At 57.2% G+C, this 20691-nt stretch overlaps 1 protein-coding gene across 2 annotated transcripts; it reads left to right on the forward strand.

The window, feature by feature from the left end:
* Positions 1-493: 493 nt before the first annotated feature.
* Ttc38 (tetratricopeptide repeat domain 38) lies at positions 494-20319 on the forward strand. Of its 2 annotated transcripts, none has more exons than XM_013511392.1 (14): positions 494-617; positions 1466-1543; positions 4005-4086; positions 4817-4988; positions 5853-6026; positions 9491-9566; positions 10105-10269; positions 12245-12304; positions 14580-14618; positions 15595-15676; positions 16894-17059; positions 17720-17879; positions 18092-18165; positions 19860-20319. In XM_013511392.1, exons 1-14 carry the CDS (start codon positions 585-587, stop codon positions 19948-19950), a joined length of 1452 nt encoding a protein of 483 aa, XP_013366846.1. In that variant the 5' UTR covers positions 494-584; the 3' UTR covers positions 19951-20319. The 2 variants fall into 2 exon arrangements, with proteins under 2 accessions (XP_013366846.1, XP_005379564.1); XM_005379507.2 differs by having other exon boundaries at positions 496-617; positions 10150-10269.
* The last annotated feature ends 372 nt before the right edge of the window (positions 20320-20691 follow it).

Here is a 20691-nt window from a genome sequence, read left to right on the forward strand (position 1 = left end):
GAAGCAGTGGGTCCTCTGCAAGTCCTTGGACGGGGACTGGACGGGGCCCAGGGCAGCGGGAGTGGGGGGGACACGGGGAAGCCAGACCAGATGTCAACCCCAAGTGACCTCGTGAATTTCTGTTGCGCGCGAGGCTTTCCAAGGGAAGCTACTTGGACCTTGAAAGTGACCACCGTCCCAGAGTTCCCTGCTTCCCCAGGGCACCCAGGAGGGTCTCCTGCAGGGGCAAAGAGGAGGGTGGGAAGGCATTCCCAGCCCTGCCCATCCCCTGGACTGTGATGGGAGGCAGGTCCGGGCCCCTGGGTTCACACCAAAGCCGCTGCTTCCCGCAGCCCCGGAGCGGGAGCCCGGGGTCACCCTCGGGGGAGCGCACCGCGAACCAGGGCGCAGCTGAGTAGGGGGAGTGGCCGACCCGGGTTCTAGCCAGTAGAAGAGCCTGGGGCCCCTGAGCCCCGCCCCAACGCCCCGCCCCGAGCCACAGCCAAGCCCTGAACCCCGGCCAACCCGGGCCAGTTTCCGCCAAGCCGCGGAGGTGAGAGATCGCCTTCCCCGAACCCCGAGCCCCGTGCCGGATCTCGTGGACCATGGCCGTATCCTTGCCGCTGCGCGACTGCCAGGTACTCGAGGCCGCCCCGGCCGGGTCCCCCTTAGCCCGGGGGTGGCCCTTGCGGAGCGGGGCGGGGCGGGGCAGGAGAGTGTGACCTGCGGGCGACCCGGGATCCAGCGGAGTTGCTGCCCGTGGGACTCGCTGGGGGCGGGGGGCGGCTGAGGCCCTAGGCGAGAAGGGCACTGTGCACCCCCTGTGGTGGGCTCCCCACCCGGGAGACCCCAGGACCTCGGGAAAAGCTTGCTCACGCGGCAGGGTCTCCTTGAGCCCGCCCGGGGTGGAGATCCTGAGCCCGTTCTGCAGATGAGGACAATGAGGGGTGTGAGGACTTCACTTAGCCGCTTGAGACCTTGGCCAAGAGGAAAGGGAAATTTCTCTGCCGGGGGTCATTGCCCTGTGCCCCCCAGAGAGTGCACAAGTGGGCACTCAGGTGGACGGAGGTCTGACTGGTCCACGCAGTGGCAGACTTGTACACCGGGCGGCCAGGTGGGAGGCCACCCTCCTCCAGAGTGGTCTTCAGGGGTGGGTCTTGCTCTGCCTGCCAGCCCTCGCCTCCTGGTGACCCAGGACCCCAGTGCACACTTGGAGCCACCCCACGGGGTCCCACTGTGCCCATTTCACAGAGGGGCACCCAGGGTCTGAGAAGGTCTTTCCGGCGGTCATACAGCCTTTTGGAGGCTGCTGGGATTTGGATTGGGTACCTGTCTGTGAAGTCTGAGAGTCCTCACGTGCCAGGCAAGGCCGCAGTTTGCAGAAGTCCCAGCAAGGCACTGGGGACCTGCAGGGCATGTTGGGGTGGGGTTTGTGTAGTGTGGGGCGCTCCATGGGACAAAGCCTGGTATGCCTTTGTTGCTGCAGGCATGGAAGGATGCCAAGCTCCCGCTCTCCACCACGAGCAACGAAGCCTGCAAGCTGTTTGATGCCACCGTGACCCAGGTAGGCCTGCCAGGGATGCCACAGCCCCGCCTGTGAGGCCGACGATGAGGGCTTTTTAAGCTGTGCTATGTGTTTGCCTGTGTGCTGCAGTAAAATCCAGCTTTGGGTGCTGGAGGACAGAGGAACCTGTGGAAACATCTTGCCGGCCACAGGACAGCGGAGAGGCCTCTGCAGGTGCCCTCTTCCCAGGGTTCTCTGGTATGTCCTTCTCCAGGGCAGGACATACCACATCTGTACAGGTGGAGAAGAGGACACCTGTACGGATGTGGTACGTCCTGCCCTGGAGCTCTTTTGTGAATGCGCTCCTCCCACGTGTGTCTGGGCCAAGAATTTCCCCCTGCATTCCTGGTGAAGGATCCTGTAGCTTCAGAGGTAAGGCTCCAGTTTAACAGAGGCACAGATAGCTGAGCTGACTTGAGTTGAAGGTGAGATCTCTTGAAAGGACCCAGGAAGCCCCAGGGTACCCAAACTGAACTCAGAATGGGTGAAATGCCATCAGCCATGCCGGGGCACGTCTCCTGCCCCCAGCTTGTCCTTGCTGAGGGCCCGACTATGTGCTTTTGAGCTGTTTGGTGTTTCACGGCCCACTTGCCCATCCCGTGCATTGCCGGCTTCTGTCGAATACTCCATTTGTCACAGGCCACCTTCCTGGACTCAGCAGCCCCTCAGCCTCCCAGCCTGTGCCTGCCTGCCCTGGTCATTGCTGGCTCTGTGCTGTCCTGCCTTGAAGCACAGGCTCTTTGAATCTCTGTGCCAGCTCCCTTATATCTTCTGAAAAACCAGGTGCTAGTTCTGTGTAGCTATAGGTTAGACAGGACTTTTTTTTTTTTGGTACCAGGAATCAAACTCAGGTCCTTGCACTTTTCAGGCAGGTGCTGTGCTGCTGAGCTATATCCTCAGCCCTAGGTTAGACAACTGAAAGGGCAAATTTGAAAATCACCTGAGGGGCTGGGGTGTAGCTCAGTGGTAGAGCACTTGTCCAGCATGTGCAAAGCCCCGGGTTCCATCCCCTGCACCACAAAAAAATCCAAATGCATTATCAGTGGCTTCATCTTAGTTTCTTTTCTTGTTGGTAAGATAAATACCCAACACCCAAAGTTAATGGAGGAAAGGTTTATTTAGCTCACACTATGTAGCAGTTTCAGCTTACTCGGCTGGCTCCAAGGCAGGGTGGCATGGCAGAGGAGAAACAGCTCATAGAAGGCAGCAAGCAGCAAGTGACAAACAGCAAACAGTGACCCTCTCTCTGTCCCTTATCTCTCCCCTAGGTTCCCCACCATTAGGGCGGGCAGCACTCACATCCAGGGTGGGGCAGCCTTAATCCTAGCATTGCACCATGATTCAATCCCAGCTTCATGTCCTTGATCCCAGCAGCACATACCCTAGATCCAGCCACCTCCAAAAAACCCCACCTACAGCCACATGAGGCTTTGAGGGGACAAGCCGTAACAGGTTTCAAGATTAAAAAAAAAAAAGGTATTTGTGTTCATCCATTTTCTAGTGTTATAGCAGAATAACTGAGGGTGAGTAATTTATGAAGTAAAGAGGCTTGTTTAGCTAACATTCTGCAGTTCAAGAGCACGGTGCCAGCATCTGCTTGGCCCCATGGTAGAAGCATAAGAGAGGTGGGCACCAAGGCATTGCCCACCTTGTAGCAGGCTGCTCTTGAGAAAACTGACCTGGTCCTGTGAAGACCCCAGCACCTGATACTGCTCCCCTAGCAGCTGACTTGCAGCAGGAGTTTTGGTTAGGACAAACTGCATCTGCACCATAGCAGTGTGTAAAAAAGACTGGAGGCAGATACACCAAATGATCAAAAATGGTGATGAATTTTCAGCCTTTGTTTCTCTGTCTCTCTCCACTCCTGGGGATGGAACCCAGGGCCTTTGCACTGAACTCCACCCCAGCTCTTTTTTTTTTTTTTTTTTTTTTTAAATCTTGGGACAGAGTCTCAGTAAGTTGCCCCAGCTGGACTCAAACTTGTGATCCTCCTGCCTCAGCCTCCCAGAGTGCTGGGCACATGACTGTGCAACACTACACCCAGCTGAGTACTTTTTAAGTAGTACACATAAGAAGCAGGAATTGGGGTGAGTGGTTTCAAGGCACCTCTTAGGGGTGATGAAGTGGATGTGTGGCAGGTCACCTGTCAGGAGGAACCTGCTTTTTGATGTTTCTTCTTTGGAAATGGGGGTACCCCCTGCCTGAGAAAGTGTACCCCAAGTTATGTGTATTTAATCTCTTCCTAGATCAAGTAAGTCATACTTTCTTTAAGTCTAAAAAATTCTCAGTATTTTGGGACAAAAAGGAACCTGGGCCTGGGGTAGAGCTTGCTGGCAGGACCTGTGCTTGGCGTGTACAAGGCCCTGGGTCTGATCCTTAGTGAAAAAAAAAATACAAAAATCTGGATTTAGATTAAGGCGCTCTCCTTGGGGACAGCTCCCTTTTGTCCTTCTCGTTTCAGTATGTAAAATGGGCCAATGACCAGAGTCTCGGCGGCATGGAGGGCTGCCTGGCAAAGCTCAAAGCAGCAGATCCTAACTTTGGTGAGTGGAGTTTCCTGGGTAGTGGAGCCCAGGTCAGGGGTCGGGGTCCTCTTGTTCCCTGGCCAGTTGGGTTGGGGTGGAGACTGGGCTGGTCTTGGCATGGAAGGAGGAACGGTGATGTGACCATTGCATCCTAGGAGGGTGCCAGGTCTCAAACTCCCATCGATTCCACTGAGGATACTGTTCCCACTTCTCAGATGAGGAAGTTGAGGCACACTGAGGGAAAGACGTGCACTCACATCTGCCTGAATCCCAAGCCCAGGGCCCTGGAGCGCAGGAGATGTCACTGTGGCCCTTGGGGACTAGGGACCTCCCCCCGAGCCAGAGGCTGGGGAGGAGGCAGGACGGTGGGTGACAGAGGTTGACACAAGGCCAGCCTGTGTGAGGCAGGCTCAGGCAGGCCACAGGCCCCTCGGAGCACCCCCGAGGGGCTGTGTCCTGGGGGTGCAGCAGCGCCAGCTGTGAGCTGTAGGCAGCCCCCACCCAGCCCAGCTGGTGGGAGTGGGGATGCTGAGGATGCTGGCATTGCCCTGCACAGCATGTTAGAAAACTGTCACTGCTGCTTAGAGCGCTGCCCTCCCTTCCCCTACACACTGGAGACCGGGGCTGAGGCATGGACTCTGCCCGGGGCGCTGTACACGGTCAACCTGCCCGCAGCCCAGCTGGCAGCTTCTGCCTGCAGGTTGCCCGGGACCATCTGAGTCACCAGCTGTTCCCATCCTTCTGCCAGTCATGGGCCATGTCATCTCCAATGGCCTCGTGCTCATTGGCACCGGAAACTCGGTGAAGCTGGACAAAGAGCTGGACCTGGCTATGAAGACCATGGTGGAGATTTCGAAAACCCAGCCGCTGACGCAGAGGGAGCAGCTGCATGTGTCTGCAGTGGAGACATTTGCCAAGGGGTGAGGGACGCTCAGGGGCTGTGTGGCACGATGCCATGACTGTCCCAGTGCCCTGGGGAAAGAGGCCGCTTTGGAGCGACCCAGTCCCACCTCAGGAGATGTCTGGTTGAAGGTCACATCCGCCCAGGCTCTGCCTTGGCTGAGAGTCAAGCGAGGAAGCAGTTGGCTAAGATTCCCTATCTAGTGTTCAAAGCTACTGACAGTGTTTTGTTCAATACATGGCTTATTATTTTAATTGCAAAACTGAGAGGACACTGTATCTCCCAGAGATATCTAGAAGAGAAGAGAGAAAACATTCACCCGTATGCTTCTTGTCTCAACACACTGTGGAAGGCAATGTTCTCTCGTGGTGACAAAATACCCGAGGAAATCAGCTTATAAAGAGGGAAGGTGCATTCTGGGTCAAGTCCACAGTTGCTTGGTCCTGTTGCTCTTGGGGCCATGGTGAGGTAGATGGCACAAGGGGCTGCTCATGTCATGGCAGCCGGAAACAGGAAAATAGGAAGGGGCGAGGGTCTCAGTGTCCCTTTAGGGGTACGTCCCCAGGCACCTGTCTCTCTCTGTCTCTCTCTGTCTCTCTCTGTCTCTCTCTGTCTCTCTCTGTCTCTCTGTCTCTCTCTCTCTCTCTCTCTCTCTCACACACACACACACACACACACACACACACACACCTTTTTTCCAGTGCTGGGCACTGAACCCAGGGCTTCACCCACATAGGTAAATGCTCCACCACTGAGCTATGTGCCCAGCTCCTACTGTGGTTTTTAAACTTGTTCAGGGCAGACAGTGACAGGAAGTCCCTCAAACTCCCCGTATGTGTGCCCTTCACGCTCAGCATGCTGAGAACACTCTCTTGGCTTCCAGGAACTTCCCAAAAGCCTGTGAGCTGTGGGAGGAGATTCTTCGGGACCACCCGACAGACATGTTGGCCCTGAAGTTTGCCCATGACGGCTACTTTTACCTGGGTTACCAGGAACAGATGCGCGATTCTGTTGCTCGAGTTTACCCCTTTTGGACACCTGATGTCCCCCTTAGCAGGTATGGACTGGTTGGAAACGGTATCATTTTTATTTCTTATTCTCTGTTTTCTGTCCTAAAATAGCCACTCCTTTGGTTTTGCCCTAAAAATACAGACTACTGTTGTTTTTCTCCTGGTTCTTTAAAGATGAAAAACTTCCTTTTCTTTTTTCTTTTTCTTTTTCTTTTTTTTTTTTTTTTGTCTTTTTGAGACAGGGTCTCACTATGCAGTTCAGGCTGGCCTTGAGCTCACTTTGTAGCCTAGGCAGATCTCGAACTCGCAACAATCCTCCTGCCTCAGCCTCCTGAATGCTGGAATTACAGGCGTGTGTCACCACACCTGGCTTCCTTTTCTTTTTGAGATAGGGTCTCATTTTGTCTCAGGCTGGTTTTAAACTCACTATGTAGCCCAGGCTAGCCTTGAACTCAAGGTGATCCTCCTGAGTGCTGGAATCCACAGGCGTGTGCCACCACGCCTGGCTAAAAGGCTTCTTTTCTTCATTTGATTTTCATCCCATCTTGTGAATGAGGTAGCACCATTATGTGTCAGGACAGGATTGTTTTGCTGCAGTAACAAGCATCCCCTAGATCTTGTTCTTTGATGCTGCTTCAGTGCTTATTACAGAAAAGGTTTGTTGCTCATCATACTCCATGCTTACCTTAAGAGGATCAAGCGCTCTGCAGCCCTGACTTTGTCTCCGTTCACAATCCCAGCTGGTGAGCAGCGGCCTCTGGACACTCCAGGTGCTATGAGGAAGAAGAGAGCCCCTGAGGGGCTCACTGCAGCAGTTCGGGGCTCAGAATGAAAGGGACACCCTTGGTGCAGTCCCAAGTCATTGGCCGGAACTGCCCATGTGACCTGGTCCCCTCCTACAAGAGCAGGAAGCAGGGAGAGAAGGAGGCCTGGAAGGCTGTGCGTGGCCGGAGATCACTCAGGGTTGACTGGACTGCAGTGTAATCATAGGACGGCGAGGAGGTGCAGCAGAGGAAGGGGATGAAGTGGTATGAATGGGCCGGGCTCTCGGGGGAAACCACTAGCGCCTCCCTCTCTCTCTCATCTGTGTCAGCTTCTGTCCCCTCCTCCATCATTTTGTTGTAGTTACAAAATCCTCTAGGTCTTACAGGAGAGAGGGAGAGGGAGGGGTTTGTTTGAAGAAATTGCCTGATGTGATTGTAGGGCTTAGTAATTCCAAGACCTGACATCTGTGGGGCGAGGGGCAGGCTGACGAGCCCTGTGGAAGTCTGTGTTACAGCCTCGGATCTGGAAGCAGAGTTTCTTCCTCCTTCAGGGATCGCAGTCTTTCTTCAAAGGCCCTTTGCCTGTTGGGTGAAGCCCACCCACATGACTTTGATTCAGAGTCTACTGATTTAAATATTAATCACATCTAAAAACACCGTCACAGCAACACCTACACTAGTGACCAAACAGGTGGACACCATGCACCAGCCAAGCCGACACATAGAATTAACTATCACAAGAGAAAACTAATAAGCCAGGCACGGTGGCACATGCCTGCAATCCCAACATTCTGGGAGGCCAAAGCAGGAAGATTGCAAGTTCAAGTGTATCCTGGGCAACCTAGTGACCACCAAGATCCTGCTTCAAAATAAAAAATAAAAAAGACTGGGAATATAGTTCAGGATGAAGGCCTTGGGTTCAATCCCTTGTACCGAAGAAAAAAAAAGAAGAAGAAGACCTACTAGTACCTACACTGTAAGCATGCAATAAATGTATTTTTAAAAGACACATCTGGAAGCTCCTGCTGAACATTGCTTGGGTGACTTTCAAAAGTCTGTGCATGTTACCGAGTTGGGGACTTGTCCAAGTTGTTGATGTCCTGGGCAAAGAATTGAGCAGGACACCCAAAAGAAGGATGGAGAGCAGAGATTTGTGTACAGGTGAAAGTACTCTAAACCAGGCGTGGTGGCGCACACCTGTAATCCCGGCACTGAGGAAGTTGAGACAGGAGGATCGTTGTGAGTTCGAGACCAGCCTGGGCCAGCCTGAACTGCATAGTGAGACCCTGTCTCAAAAAGACAAAAAAAAGAAAGAAAGAAAGAAAGTACTCTGCAAGGTGGGACCAGGCCAGAGAGGGAGTCACGGTGCCAAGGGGGCTTGGAGCTAAGGGTTTGCAGCATTAGGGTGTGGGGTGGGGTTAAGGAGTTGGTCTGAGGTTTGACCCCACCAATGAAGTTTGACGCAGCCTTTCTGTGGGGCACTGGAGCTTTTGATCTTTTCAGACTCTCAGAGGAACTGTCACCACAGCCAGAGCCCTCGGGGTCAAATCTGCATGGTCAGTGACTGGTAGTTAGGACTGGGACCTCGCATGCCCGGAACTTAATGTGTGTAAGCTGAGTTACCTGCTCTTCTCTTCCCATTGTGCTGAGAACTGGGCTTTCTGGTCCTGGCCAGTGTTTAACTCAGAAGGTGGCTCAAGCCCAGCAATTGGCTCTGGTACAGGCCTTCTCTCCTTTCCTAGCCATTTTCTTGGTTACCTCTTGCTTCTAATCCAGCTCAGAAAGCAGGCGGAGGGATCCTCCCTTCTTTCTCGGGCTTTTCTGTGGCTACCTCCTGCCTGACAGGTAGTCAGTGTTAAAGGCGGAGTCTCAGACAGAAGCACCTGGCTCGAGCTTGTTTGCACTTGGCTCCTAAAAGCCTCAGGGAGCGGGAAAGCCCCTCTGTCCTGTGTGCCCACCCCGGAGCTCAGTGCCAGTGCTTCCTGGTGAGAAGCAGGTCTTCCGGCCCCTCCTCCCTGGGCCAGGCTCTGTGCCAGGCGGAGAATGAGTTAAGGGATGGTGCCGGCCTCTGGGACCTCTGGCCCGGGCCCTGGCCTGGCTGTCAGGGTGCCCCTAGCCTGGGCAGAGTACAGAGCTGTACACCGTGCTGCAGAGGCAAAGGAGAGGCCCGTGGGCTGCGCCAGGCAGGAGGGAGAGGAGCTCAGCAGCCTCCATGGAGACAGGAAGTAAGGTCACGGAGGAGGGGCCTGCTGCAGAGACAGCTCTGGGCTTGGGAACCATAGCGCCCTCGGAACCACGGAGTCGCTGAGATCCCAGGGTCAGGGGTGGGCTGGAGTGTGCGCCAGGCTGTCGCGGTGGTTCTGTAGCGAAAAGCAAAATGCATTCACTGGCGGTTCTGGAGACCAGAAGTCTGAACCCTCGTGTGAGCGGAGCTCAGTCTCTCCAAAGGTCCTGGAAGGCACTTCCTGGCCACTTCCGGCCTCTGCTGTGGCTGGTGGCCTCTGTGTGTCTGGGGGCTCACTACTCTGGTTTCTGCCTCCGTCTTTACCTGCCGTCCCCTCGCCGTGGCTCTCCCTGTCTTCGTGTGGCCTTTCTGTAAGGACAGCGGTTATTGTAGGGGGCCACCTCAACTTGGTCACATCTCCGGAGGCCCCCTTTCCTGTACAGAGCTGAATTAGGACTGACATGCCTCCTTGGGGGCACCTTGCAGCCTACCACGTTCCACTGAGGCACTGTTCTGTTTCCAGCTATGTGAAAGGCCTCTACTCTTTTGGACTGATGGAAACCCACTTCTACGATCAGGCAGAAAAACTTGCCAAAGAGGTAAGTGGTCCCTTCTCAAGGTGTGCGACCTTTCAGAGTGGCCACCAAGTGGGGCAGAGCACACAGAGCCACCCTTGGCTGTGACGCAGCCCGGCCCCCACCTCTGAGCGTCCTTGAGAGATTGGGGGAGGCTCGGTCAGTGTGGGCAGCTGCCACCTGCAGGGCTGCTGCTCGTGACCCCAGAACCCCCCAGGCTGTGCTCCCACAGTGTGTGGAGCCACACCAGCGGAGCACTCGACAGTTTCAGCAGGGTAAACTGAGGCCCCGGGCAGCAGGATGGCACACTGCAGGTAGCTCAGCTGTGCACGGGAGGCTGTGGGTTTGGCGGCTGAGCCCTGGCTTTGGAAGCATCCTGGGCGAGCACTCGGCCTCCCTAAGCTTTGGTTTGTACATTTGTGAAGCAGGCAGCTATGCCCTCCGCATGGCTGCGTTGGCATCAGGCTAGTGTGCCCCAGGTGCCCAGGGAGGGGGCTGGTGTTGGGCTCGTGGTTACTCCGAGTCGGGGTGCAGTCCCCACACAGCCTTGCTCCCCGGCCAGGCAGTCTGGCCTGTGGCTGCATCTCCACCCTGCCCGGGCCTGCAGGCTCTCTCCATCGAGCCCACGGACGCGTGGTCTGTGCACACCGTGGCACACGTGCACGAGATGAGGGCGGAGGTCAAGGCCGGGACGGAGTTCATGCAGCGCTCGGAAAGCCAGTGGAAGGTATGGCCGTGTGGGTGGATCTCCCTCCTGGGCAGCTTGGGCGGGCGGTGTCCTGGGTTGGGCTGAGGCTTCATGAGCAGGGGTCAGAGCTGTGGCTTAGGGTTGGGGAGCCGGGCCCAGCATGGAGCCAAAGACAGGTAGTGCTAGGATGGGCCTTGGCCTGAGGCCTTGGGCTGCAGTGGGAATGGATCAGAAGGTTGGTGGGAAAGGAGTTTGACGAGGGCAGGGACCAGGAGTCGCCTGAGCTCTGCCATGGGGCTGCGTGTGGGCCGGTGAAGTGGCCTTGGATCGTGGGGTGCAGCCAGGGTGGGGGTCTGTGGGTGGTGGTGTCTGCAGGACTGACGTGTGTGGGAGAAGTTCCGGGCCATCCAGACCCCCAGGGTCCTGCCAACTTTTCCCATGGCAGACCCACTCTGTGGTCACGGTGCCTACTCTGGTGCCCGACTTCGCCCAGTCCTGTGTGGACCTTTGCTTGATGGTGGCCCGTCCTCTTCCATGGGTGTCTGTTGTCCCCAGCTGAGACTGGCACACAGTCTGACCACCTGGCCAGCTGCCCTGGCTGCCCTGCCCTTCCGTGTGCCATGGCAGGCTCCCAGAGTCTCTCCTGGGACCTGGCACCACATAGCAGACGCTCAGTGATGGGAATGGCCAGGAGCCAGGGAGGACCCAGCAGTCACCGCTGACCCTCTGCACAGCTCCCTGGCCCTGGACAGTCCCATGGGGGTGCGGCTTCTGGGCAGGCAGGGTCCTGTCCTCAGGTGGGCTAGCAGGGTGGGGACGGCTGAGCATTGTGAACCCATCAGGGTCGTGTGCAGGTTTTCCTAAGGATCCGCACACTCTGGAAGCTGGAGAGGCCCAGGGACAGCCTGAGCCAGGCCCTGGGGCATCAGGAACCGGAGGCCAGTGTGGCCAACGCCCTGGAGTTCCCCAGTGGGAACTGTGATTTCTTCAGGGCATGGGGGGACACTGAGGCTGGGGGGGCACTGGTGGGGCCCAGTGCTATGGGTTGAGGGGCTGGGGCTGGGGCTGTGCGGGGACCCCGCTCCCCAGGTTCCACTGCACTCCCCTACAGGACAGCGTGATTCTGCTCCATCCTGAGCAAGATTGTGATCTCTCTGTGCCTCGGTTTCTTCTTCTTTACTTTGAGAGGCCCTGGCCCCAAACGAGTCCCATGGGTGTTGGTTCCAACACAGCCAAGGACGGGAGTATTGCAGACCGGGCCATTGCCGTCTGTCTCAGGCACTTTCCCATCGGAACCCAGTACTGACCCCTCCAGCTTAGAAAAGGAGAGCTCGTTCTGCCTCGAAGCTTCGGTCTGTGGCCACCTGGCTCCAAGGCAGGAACGGCCTGGCATAGGGGCCTGGTGCAGAACAGCTGCTCACAGCGCCGGCCCAGCGGCCAGGAAGCAGAGAGGGAGGGAGGAGCCAGGCGGGGACGCAGCCTTTCAGGTCCCCCGCAGCAGCTGCCCCTAACCAGACCCCGCCTCCCGGAGCAGCTGTGTCCATCCCATGAATCAATCACTTTTCACAAGCCCCGCCTATGAGCACGGAGGCTCTGGAGGACCTTGAGATATAAGCCATGGCACCTCCCAAGTGTCCCCCCGTCCCCGGGGCCCTGGTGTGGGTGACATGGCCTGCGCTCACTTTCCTCCACCTGCACCTGCCTTGTGCATTTGCCTGCTGAGCACGGAGCCCAGCTGAGTCTGGTCTGCGCTGCAGGCCTCTGCCCCGCCCGGGGAGCCCCCAGCTGGAAAGACTAATGCGTCACACACCTCCGGCTGCCTCAGCCTCCTGGGCCAAGGCAAGGAACAGTCGTGGCTGCCCCAGTGCAGAGGGCGATGAGGTGGTGTGGAGATGCCTAGGCAGGCAGGTGCCTGGACAGACAGGTGCCAGTTTCCTGCCTCAGCACAAACCCACGCGTGCCGGTCTGCACAGGCTGCCCCGTCTTCCTTTAATTCTCTTTTATCTTTCCGCAGGACTCCGACATGCTTGCTTGCCACAATTACTGGCACTGGGCCCTGTACCTGATTGAGAAGGTAAGAGGGCAGTCTCGCCTCACACAGACATCGCAGCAGAGAGGATTTCTAGTGTCTGCTGTGGTCTGTGGGAACCGTCCAAGCGTGGGGCCCTGTGTTGTGTCCCACTGACTGCGTACAAGTGGGATGGAAAGCTATGATGAATGTTTAAGTGAAAAAAATTATTGCAGTTAGAGACACATGGCATGGGTCTCTCTCAAAATCCTCTCCACTGCTTTGAATACACTCATTGCATCGCCCTGGCCACTTTCTGCAGCAGTTCTGGAGTCCTCTTTCCTGAGTGTCTTTATGAGGTGTGATCAAAAATACAGTGGCTGCTGCTGCCAAGCACCATCCAACGGAAAGGCAGGCTCTCGAAAACACGACGCTGTGTCCTCGGCCACCGGATCTGGGACCGCGTGACTTCCAGCCTTTCCCCGAAGTCAAAATGAGCACAGAAGGTGAAGGTCTGGAATCCATTCAGCGCACGGAGGCGGCCACGATGGTGCAGCTAAAGACGCTCAGAAAAGAGGACATCGAGAGTGCTTCAGAAAGTACAAAGAACAACAGAACACACAAGTCCAGTGCGAGGGGGAGGATTCTGATGGCGATTCATGGGGGTGGGTCTAATACTGTAAAAAATTTTTTTAAATTTAAGAACATCCTATATATTTTGATCATACCTTGTAGGTACTTCCCTGCTGCTGGGATGCAGAGCTCAGCCTTCTCCCCGTAGACCAGACCTGAAGGGGTCATGGGATCTCCCGGAGGAACAGGGGTGCGGGGTTGTTGCTTGGGAGCCCCCTCAGCCCTTGTGATTTCCTCGAGCACCCCATTCATCGGGGTGCTCCTTGGCAGTACTGTTGACCACAGAGGAAGACGGAGGGTCCCCAAATGTCTAGTGGGGAAAATGCACGCAGATGAGGATCCTGTCAGGACAGAATGTGGGGATACGTTGTCCAGGAGGAGGCAGAGAGCCACAGCATGTACAACAGGGAAATAAGTATCTGTTCCCAGGGACTGGGGATTTAGCTCAGCAGCAAAAGCACCTGCCTGGCAAGCGCAAGGTCGTGAATTCAGTTCCCGGTACCAGAGAAAAACCAAAACCAAAAAAAAAGTATCTGTTCCCTACCGACGGGGAATCTCACAGCAGGCAACATAGCCATGCTCATGCAGTTGGACTATCCCTTACCCCAAAGGCCTTGGACCGGGAGTGTTTCAGATTTAGGAGCTTTAGAGGCTGGGGATTTAGCTCAGCGGCAGAGCGCCTGCCTGGCAAGCGCAAGGTCGTGAGTTCGATTTCTGGTTCCGGAAGAAAAACAAAAACAAAACAAAGCAAAACAAAACAAACAAAAAACCAGATTTAGGAGCTTTGTGGATTTGGGAACATTTGCCCACACATGAGATATCCTGAGGATGGGATCCTTCCTAGTCACTTTCTCTTTGTTAGGACAAAATACTGGACACCAGCAACGTAAAGGACAGGTTTATTTCAATTGTGTTTCTGTCTAAGGTCGCTGGCTCCACAGAAGAAACAGCACGGCAGGGGCTCCTGGCAGAGGGGAGCTGCCCAAGGCATGGCGCACAGGAGGCAGAGAGGGAGGGAGGAGCTGGAAGGGAGATGGAGCTTCTAGGCCACGCCCCCGGAACAGCCTCCTCCGACCAGGCCCCGCCTCTGACCAGGCTCCACCTCCTAGCAGTATATTTACCTGTAAACTCCTCTGTGGACTAATCAGTGATGAGTAGAGAGCCCCCATGATCCTGTCGCTTCCCGGAAACCTTGCCTATGAGTGCCTGAGGCTTTGAGGGGACATCTAGATAGTTCAGATTTGTAGCCAGGGGCCTGTAATCCTAGCACTCTGGGAGGCTGAGGCAGGAGGATGGGAAAGTTCAAACATAGTCTGAGCAATTTAGCAACTTTGAGACCCTGTCTTAAAAGTTAAAAATAAAAAGGGTAGGGGTACAGTTCAGGATAAAGGCCCTGGGTTCAATCCCCATTACCACAAGAGAAAAGTTCTTGTGCTTTGGCTTAGGGCGTCCCACCCGGAATTAACTCCTGGCAGGAGATTGATGCTGTCACGGAAACCCCAGCTTCAGTGGCAGCCTTGGGTCCTGCTGCCTCTGTGCTGGGTGTGGAGGTGGCCGCCCCTCCCACGCCTGCCCTGCACTCTGAGCTCCCGTGGCCTGCTCCATGAAGAAAGCTAGGCCACGTGTGTAGGGGGCGATGTGTGCAGCATCTTCTCAGCGTGGCGCCCCACTATCTCCAGTGCTGACCTTGGCTTCTTCCTGTTGCCAGGGTGAGTACGAGGCGGCGCTGACCATCTACGATGACCACGTAAGTGCTGTGCGCTGTGTCTGCTTGTGTCTGCAGCTCGCCTTCGGCTCTGATGACAAATCTCGGAGCTCCTCCCCATTGTCCCTGCCAGGAAGCACAGCTGAGCCACAACCCAGTTCTTGCGCAAGGCCTCCGCGTGGCTCTTGCCAAGAGCCACGTTCCGCTGTCTCTGTTAACCCTGAGGTGGCCGCAGATGAGTGTCCAAGGTGACCATCTCCATTGCAGCCTTTAGAGCACTCTCGGTGAGAGTGCTGATCTGTGGGGAGGCCTTTGTTGTTACCATGACAACACACACAAGGGAGAACTAAGTACCAGCTTGGCACTGAGCACACCTGCCTTGCTGTGCCTCCGTGCCCACCCGTCCCCAGAACTCTGCCACCCTCTCAAACTGACCCTCTGTATCCCATCCCTGCTCCATCCCTTGGTGTTCTTTTGTTTTGTTTTGTTTTTGGTTTTTCTCCGGACCGGGAACCGAACTCACAGCCTTGCGCTTGCCAGGCAGGCGCTTTGCCGCTGAGCTAAATCCCCAGCCCCTCCTTGGTGTTCTTTTGAAAGGAAAAAATCCCCAGTGAGGGCTTAGTACAAAGATCCTGGGACCCAGTGCATTGGAAGAAACCCACAGTGATCCAAACCCTAACCTTGACCCTAACCCTAACCCTAACCCTAACCCTAACCCTAACCCTAACCCTAACCCTAACCCAGGCAGGACTTCCCGGGGAGCAGGGACGGTGCCCTGCGCTGAGGCTCTGGGCTGGGGGGTGCCAGGGCCTGCGATGTGCCCCAGACATGTAGCATAGCGGGTCCCATCTTCAGGGCTGGCACCTGTAGCTGTCAGAGCCCTCGGTGAGGGTGACGGTCCAGGGATGATGGCAGTGGCTCTTTTGCTGAAGGCTTGCTCTGTGCTGGCCGATTTCTGGCCCAGACAGTTGTCCCCATGGGCTCCTTGTCATCCATCCCTGGGGCCCTTGTCTTGCAGATCCTGCCCCGCCTGAAGGGCAGAGGTTCCGTGCTGGACGTGGTGGACAGCTGCTCCATGCTCTTCCGCCTCCAGATGGAAGGTAGCGCGTCTCTGCCTCCCGCTCCACTCTCACCCCCAGGGCCATCTGGGAGGTGTAGGGCCAGGCTGTGCTGCCTCCCAGGTCCCAGCTGCACAGCTCCCTCTTATCCGCCCCCCAGGGTTGCACCGGCCCCCTCCTCCCTTCTTCCAGCTCCTACCTCCCCGTCCCGTGGTGGCCTCAGCTCTGCGCCCGCCGTCCCCTGCTGTTCCCACACCCTGCCCGCTTGGCCTCCAGCGTCTAAGTGGCGCCTTTCCTAGGACTTCAGAAGCGAGAGCTCCCCAACTCCCTGACCATGCAGTTTCTCATCCTTGTCACCTCGCCCTCTGTGGGTGACCCAGACTGGGCTGGCTATGGCTCTGCAGGCCTTGATGGCTTCCCGCCGGCTGCCCGAGTGCTGGATGGGTCTGCCCTCTCCCCGGGACTCCTGAGAGCCAAACTTGTGCCTCCTGGGCCCGGACCGGGCCCCGTGGGGTTGGGGGCACGTGAGGCTGGGGGAGGGCAGGGCAGCTTCGTGGTGGAGTGAGATGTGAACTGGGGAGACGTGGAGGGTTTGGCAGGCAGGGAGGAGGAGGCAGGGGTGTGAGATGCAGAGGGTGTGGCCTGGCAGGGATGAATGTTGGAGGGCAGAGAGAGGAGCTGAGTGGTGGGAGCAGGGTGCCAGTGTGTGGAAGGGCACGGCCGGGGCAGGGGGAGCTGCGGAGGGACGAGTCAGCAGAGTCCTGGCATGGGGAGGAGCCGGGGACCCTCGAGGAGGCCACGGCCATAATATCCACGCCTGTGGGGAGAGAAGTAGGAGACAGAACCAGCCACCGTTGGTGCAGAACTGTGTGGCCCAGGAGAGCCTGCGGGAGGGGTGCGTCCCCCATGCCCCGAGACCCTGCTGCCCCGAGCAGAAGCTGTCTGTGTGCAGAGGGGTGGCGAGGAAGGGGCAGGGGACCCTGGACCAGAAATCCAGACCCACAGGGAGAGGATGTTATTTATGAATGCAACGTTTTTATTGAGGTCCTGCCATGTGTCAGGTGCTGTTCTTGAGTGAACCACCTACTGGAAGAGTTTAAAAGTGTGTTTGGCGCTGAACCAGGTGCACACCTGTCATCCCAGAACTCTGGGAGGCTGAGGCAGGAAGATTGCAAGTTTGAGGACACATGGGTGAAGGAGCCGGGTGCAGAATGGGCTTCCAGTTGCACACAAATCCTGGTGTCCTTCCTGTGTCCCAGGGGTGTCCGTGGGCCAGCGGTGGCAGGATGTCCTGCCTGTGACACGGCCTCACACCCAGGACCACATCCTGCTCTTCAATGATGCCCACTTCCTGATGGCCTCCCTGGGCGCCCAGGACCGGCAGACCACGCAGGACCTGCTGACTGGCCTGCAGGAAGCCAGCAAGTACGCAGGAACCAGGGCCCCGAGACTGGGTGGGGCTGACCCCAGCCGCCAGGAGGGCAAGGGTGGGCACAGCGTTGGGCTGCTTGGAGAGGAAGGGCTTATCTCACGGGGGTGCACTTGGCGTCCCCACACTCAGAGCTGCCCCTCTGTCCCCATGGTGGGCATGAAAGCCAGTGTTGGCGTGGATCCTATGGGACACAGTGGTCCTGGAGCCAGAGGCAGTACCTGCTGTGTACAAGTCCTGAGACCCTGGGGAAGGACATCTCTGCTCTGAGCCAGTTTCCTTACGTGTGAACTGAGATTGTGACTGCCTGGGGCCTATACGGAGGGCCTACCAGGCTTACGCCACTGTTGCCATAGCATCCTGGTGACAGTGGTAACCCTAAAGTTCATGCCCAGGCTTGGCTGGCATTGTCTGCCATCTTGTCCTCTCTGTGAGGTTGGCACTGTCAGATGGGCAGACTGAGGCCAGGAGTTGGGGTCCTGTCTGGTCCCAGGCCAGTTCCAAGCCAGACCTGAGTTTAGAGCCCATGTCCTGCTGTGCTGGGCTTCACCCTATCAGAGCGTTACCTTATGGCTGTGACAAGCCCCACTGCAGCATGGTGCCCAGGCAGGAGGGGACCTTCTGGAGGTGGCACTAAGGCTCTCCCTCTGGAGCAGGTCCCCAGGGGAGAACTGCCAGCACCAGCTGGCCCGAGACGTGGGGCTGCCCCTGTGCCTGGCCATGGTGGAGTTCAAGGACGGGAACCCAGACCGCGCACTGGAGCTGCTCCTGCCCATCCGCTACCGCATTGTCCAGATGGGGGGCAGCGATGCCCAGGTGAGTGGCCAGCCGCCGGCTGTGCCGGGAACCCTCACCTCTCCCAGGTGCTGGTGCCCACGAGACAGGCCTGGGTATCCCTGGCTCTCACCCTGCCTCCCGGAAAGCACGTCATCCAGGGTGGGGCCACAGGCTGCCCTGTGCTGGGGTGTTGGGGCTGGAGCTCACACAGGCCACACCGCAGGCACCTGACTCGCCCACTGACATTGCAGAGAGATGTCTTCAACCAGATGCTGATCCACGCAGCCTTGAACTGCACCTCCAGCGCCCACAGGAACGTGGCCCGGTGAGCGACTGGCTTCCAGCGCCCGGCGCAGGCAGGCTCCCCACACCCGGGCTGCTCCCAGGGGCCACCCTCTGGGTGGGCTGCTCCCGCCCTGAGGTTTCAGAGATGTGAGACCACCAAGAAACTTGGTTCTCCTTTGTGAGCAGGCTCAGACTGACTGCAGGAACCAGCCAGCCCCACTCCAACCTCCACCTCCCCAGCCCGCTCCCCCTCTTAGCCCTGTAGAGCTGAGGTCCACAAAGAGCCCCTGGGCCTTTGCACAGGCTGAGCCTGCTGTCTGGCACACCTGCATGCCTTCCCACCTGCAGCTGCCCACGGTTCCTATAGGCCCTGGCTCATGTTGTCCTGCCTGTGCTGGGGGTGGGAGGCAGGGGTGAACGGAGGGCACAGGCCCTGGCTGTGTGGAGCCTGTCTGGAGTGGGGAGTAGGCAGGGAGTAGCTCCTAACAGGGGTCTGTGAAACTGTGCACTGCAGCCTCTCCACAGCGTGGTGGAGGCCGTGAGTGGGGAGATATCAGGTGCCCCTTAAAGGCCACTGAGGCGAGCCCAGGGGATGTGTTCCAGGCGATTGGGCCCTCCCAGGGGCAGGGTGAGTGGTGCAGGGGACGGTGGGCTGCACGGGCACCTGGTAGATGGTGACCATGCAGTGCCCTCTGCCGCCATGCAGGGCCTGTGCCCCGCCAAGGTCACACACCAGGACCTTCTCCCTGAAACTAGACTCCACCCTCCACATTCCATGAGGTCCCAATAATGCCATAAAATTAGGACGTCAGTGAGTGACCTGTTGATGAAGTCAGCACCCCATGTTCCCGCACCTTCGCAAAACCCATCCTTTGACCCTGGGGGCTTCTGGGGGACCCCTGAGATCCAACATGCCTGTCCCTGGTGGCCCACCCCAGCCCCAACTCTGCCCGCTGCACAGGGCTCCTGCTGTCTCTTATCTGGGGTCTGCCTTGGTCGTGGTGGGTGCCATGAAGAACATCGCAGCCCGGGTGGCTGACCCTGGGACAGGGCTGCGTCACGCGGGTGGAGGCTGCAGGCCCAGGACAGAGGCCCGCAGGGTTGGCTTCTGGCAAGGCCTCAGCCTGGCTGGCACACAGCGCCCTCCTGTGGGTACTCAGAGAGAATTCTCTCATGCTGTTTCTTACAAGGACACAAATCCCGTCCTGAGGGCACCAGGCCATCTCCTTCCAGTGCCCCAGCTCCTGATACTGTACGCTGCTGAGGACTGGGGCCTCAGCACGCGGACTTGGGAAACGCTGGCGTTCAGCGCACAGCTGGGCCTCTGCCTCGCACACCCTCTCCACTTCCTTTCTTTAACCTGGGCCCCCTCCCCGTCCTGCCACTTGCCTCCTGCCCTCTGCCATCTCACCCCTCCTGTCCCTAGCTTTAGGCTGTGGTGAGGTTGAGCCATGGCTTTCCCTGAGACAGACCAGGCCACAGTGGGGTCCCCACCCCGGGACCGCCCCTCCCCGCCACATCGTGGAATCTCGGTTTTCGCTCTGAGGTGGACTCAAAGTGCTGCTGCTGACGTCCCTGCCCTGGTCCCTGTGGTGCCAGGACTTGGCTCTTCACTCCCCAGCTGAGCCCAGGACTCCCGCCTCGGCCCATCCCGTCCCCTCTGCTCCTCAGCCTGGGCAACCGCAGGCCAAGGCCCTTCTGGAAGGTCCTACAGCAGCCTGTATGTTCCCACAGGAGCCTTCTGATGGAGCGCGACGCCTTGAAGCCCAACTCGCCCCTGACCGAGCGGCTCATCCGCAAGGCGGCCGCCGTCCACCTCATGTAGTGACCGGCGGATGGGTGCAGGGCTGCACGGGCCTGGGGTGGCCTCCCTGCACTAGAACAGCCCTGCTGGGTTAGGGTCAGGAGACAGGCCTGCTTGTTTGGGTTGGCAGAGTTTTACAGAGAGGGAGAGCAAATTAATTTTCAATGTGATTTAGAATTTTCTTCCAATCCTTGCTAAGGTCCAGTGTGCATTTTTGTGGGTGGGATTAGCCCTGTACTTGCTACACAAGTGCTCTATTGCTCAGCTGCAATACCCCTCAAGCACTTTTTGAGATAGGGTCTCACTCAGTGACCCAAGCTAGCTTCGAACTTGCAATCTTCCTGCCTCAGCCTCCCAAGTAGCTGGAATTAAAGCAATGTACTACCACCACTGCTGCCAATGTGCTTTTTTCTCTTGTGATATTGAGGATTGAACCCAAGTCCTTCTCACCCAGCCCCTCACCCCACCTTTCATTTTTGAGATCGTGTCCCACTGAGGGAGCCAGGGATATAGCTCAGTGGCCCAGTGCCTGCCTGGCAAGTGTGAGGTCATGAGTTCAATTCCCAGTACCAAAAAAAAAAAAAAAAAAAAAGAAGAAGAGAAAAAACTGTAGTCTCTAGTGTCCCACTGAGTTGCTCAGGCTGGGCTCAAATTTGCTCTTCTCCTGCCTCAGCCTACCAAATAGCTAGGATTACAGAAATGAAGCACTACGCCTGGCATCAGTCAGAACCAACACGGAGGCTGCTGTGTCTACCTGTGTTG

Source organism: Chinchilla lanigera, unplaced genomic scaffold (assembly GCF_000276665.1).
Source record: "Chinchilla lanigera isolate Chin_1 unplaced genomic scaffold, ChiLan1.0 scaffold00012, whole genome shotgun sequence".
Classification (NCBI taxonomy): domain Eukaryota; kingdom Metazoa; phylum Chordata; class Mammalia; order Rodentia; family Chinchillidae; genus Chinchilla; species Chinchilla lanigera.

Coding starts and splice junctions, on each gene's coding strand:
- Ttc38 (XM_013511392.1), top strand. CDS start 585: ATGGCCGTATCCTTGCCGCTGCGCGACTGCCAG. Junction 10,270..12,244: donor GCTCGGAAAGCCAGTGGAAG/GTATGGCCGTGT, acceptor ATCTTTCCGCAG/GACTCCGACATGCTTGCTTG. Junction 17,880..18,091: donor TGGGGGGCAGCGATGCCCAG/GTGAGTGGCCAG, acceptor CTGACATTGCAG/AGAGATGTCTTCAACCAGAT.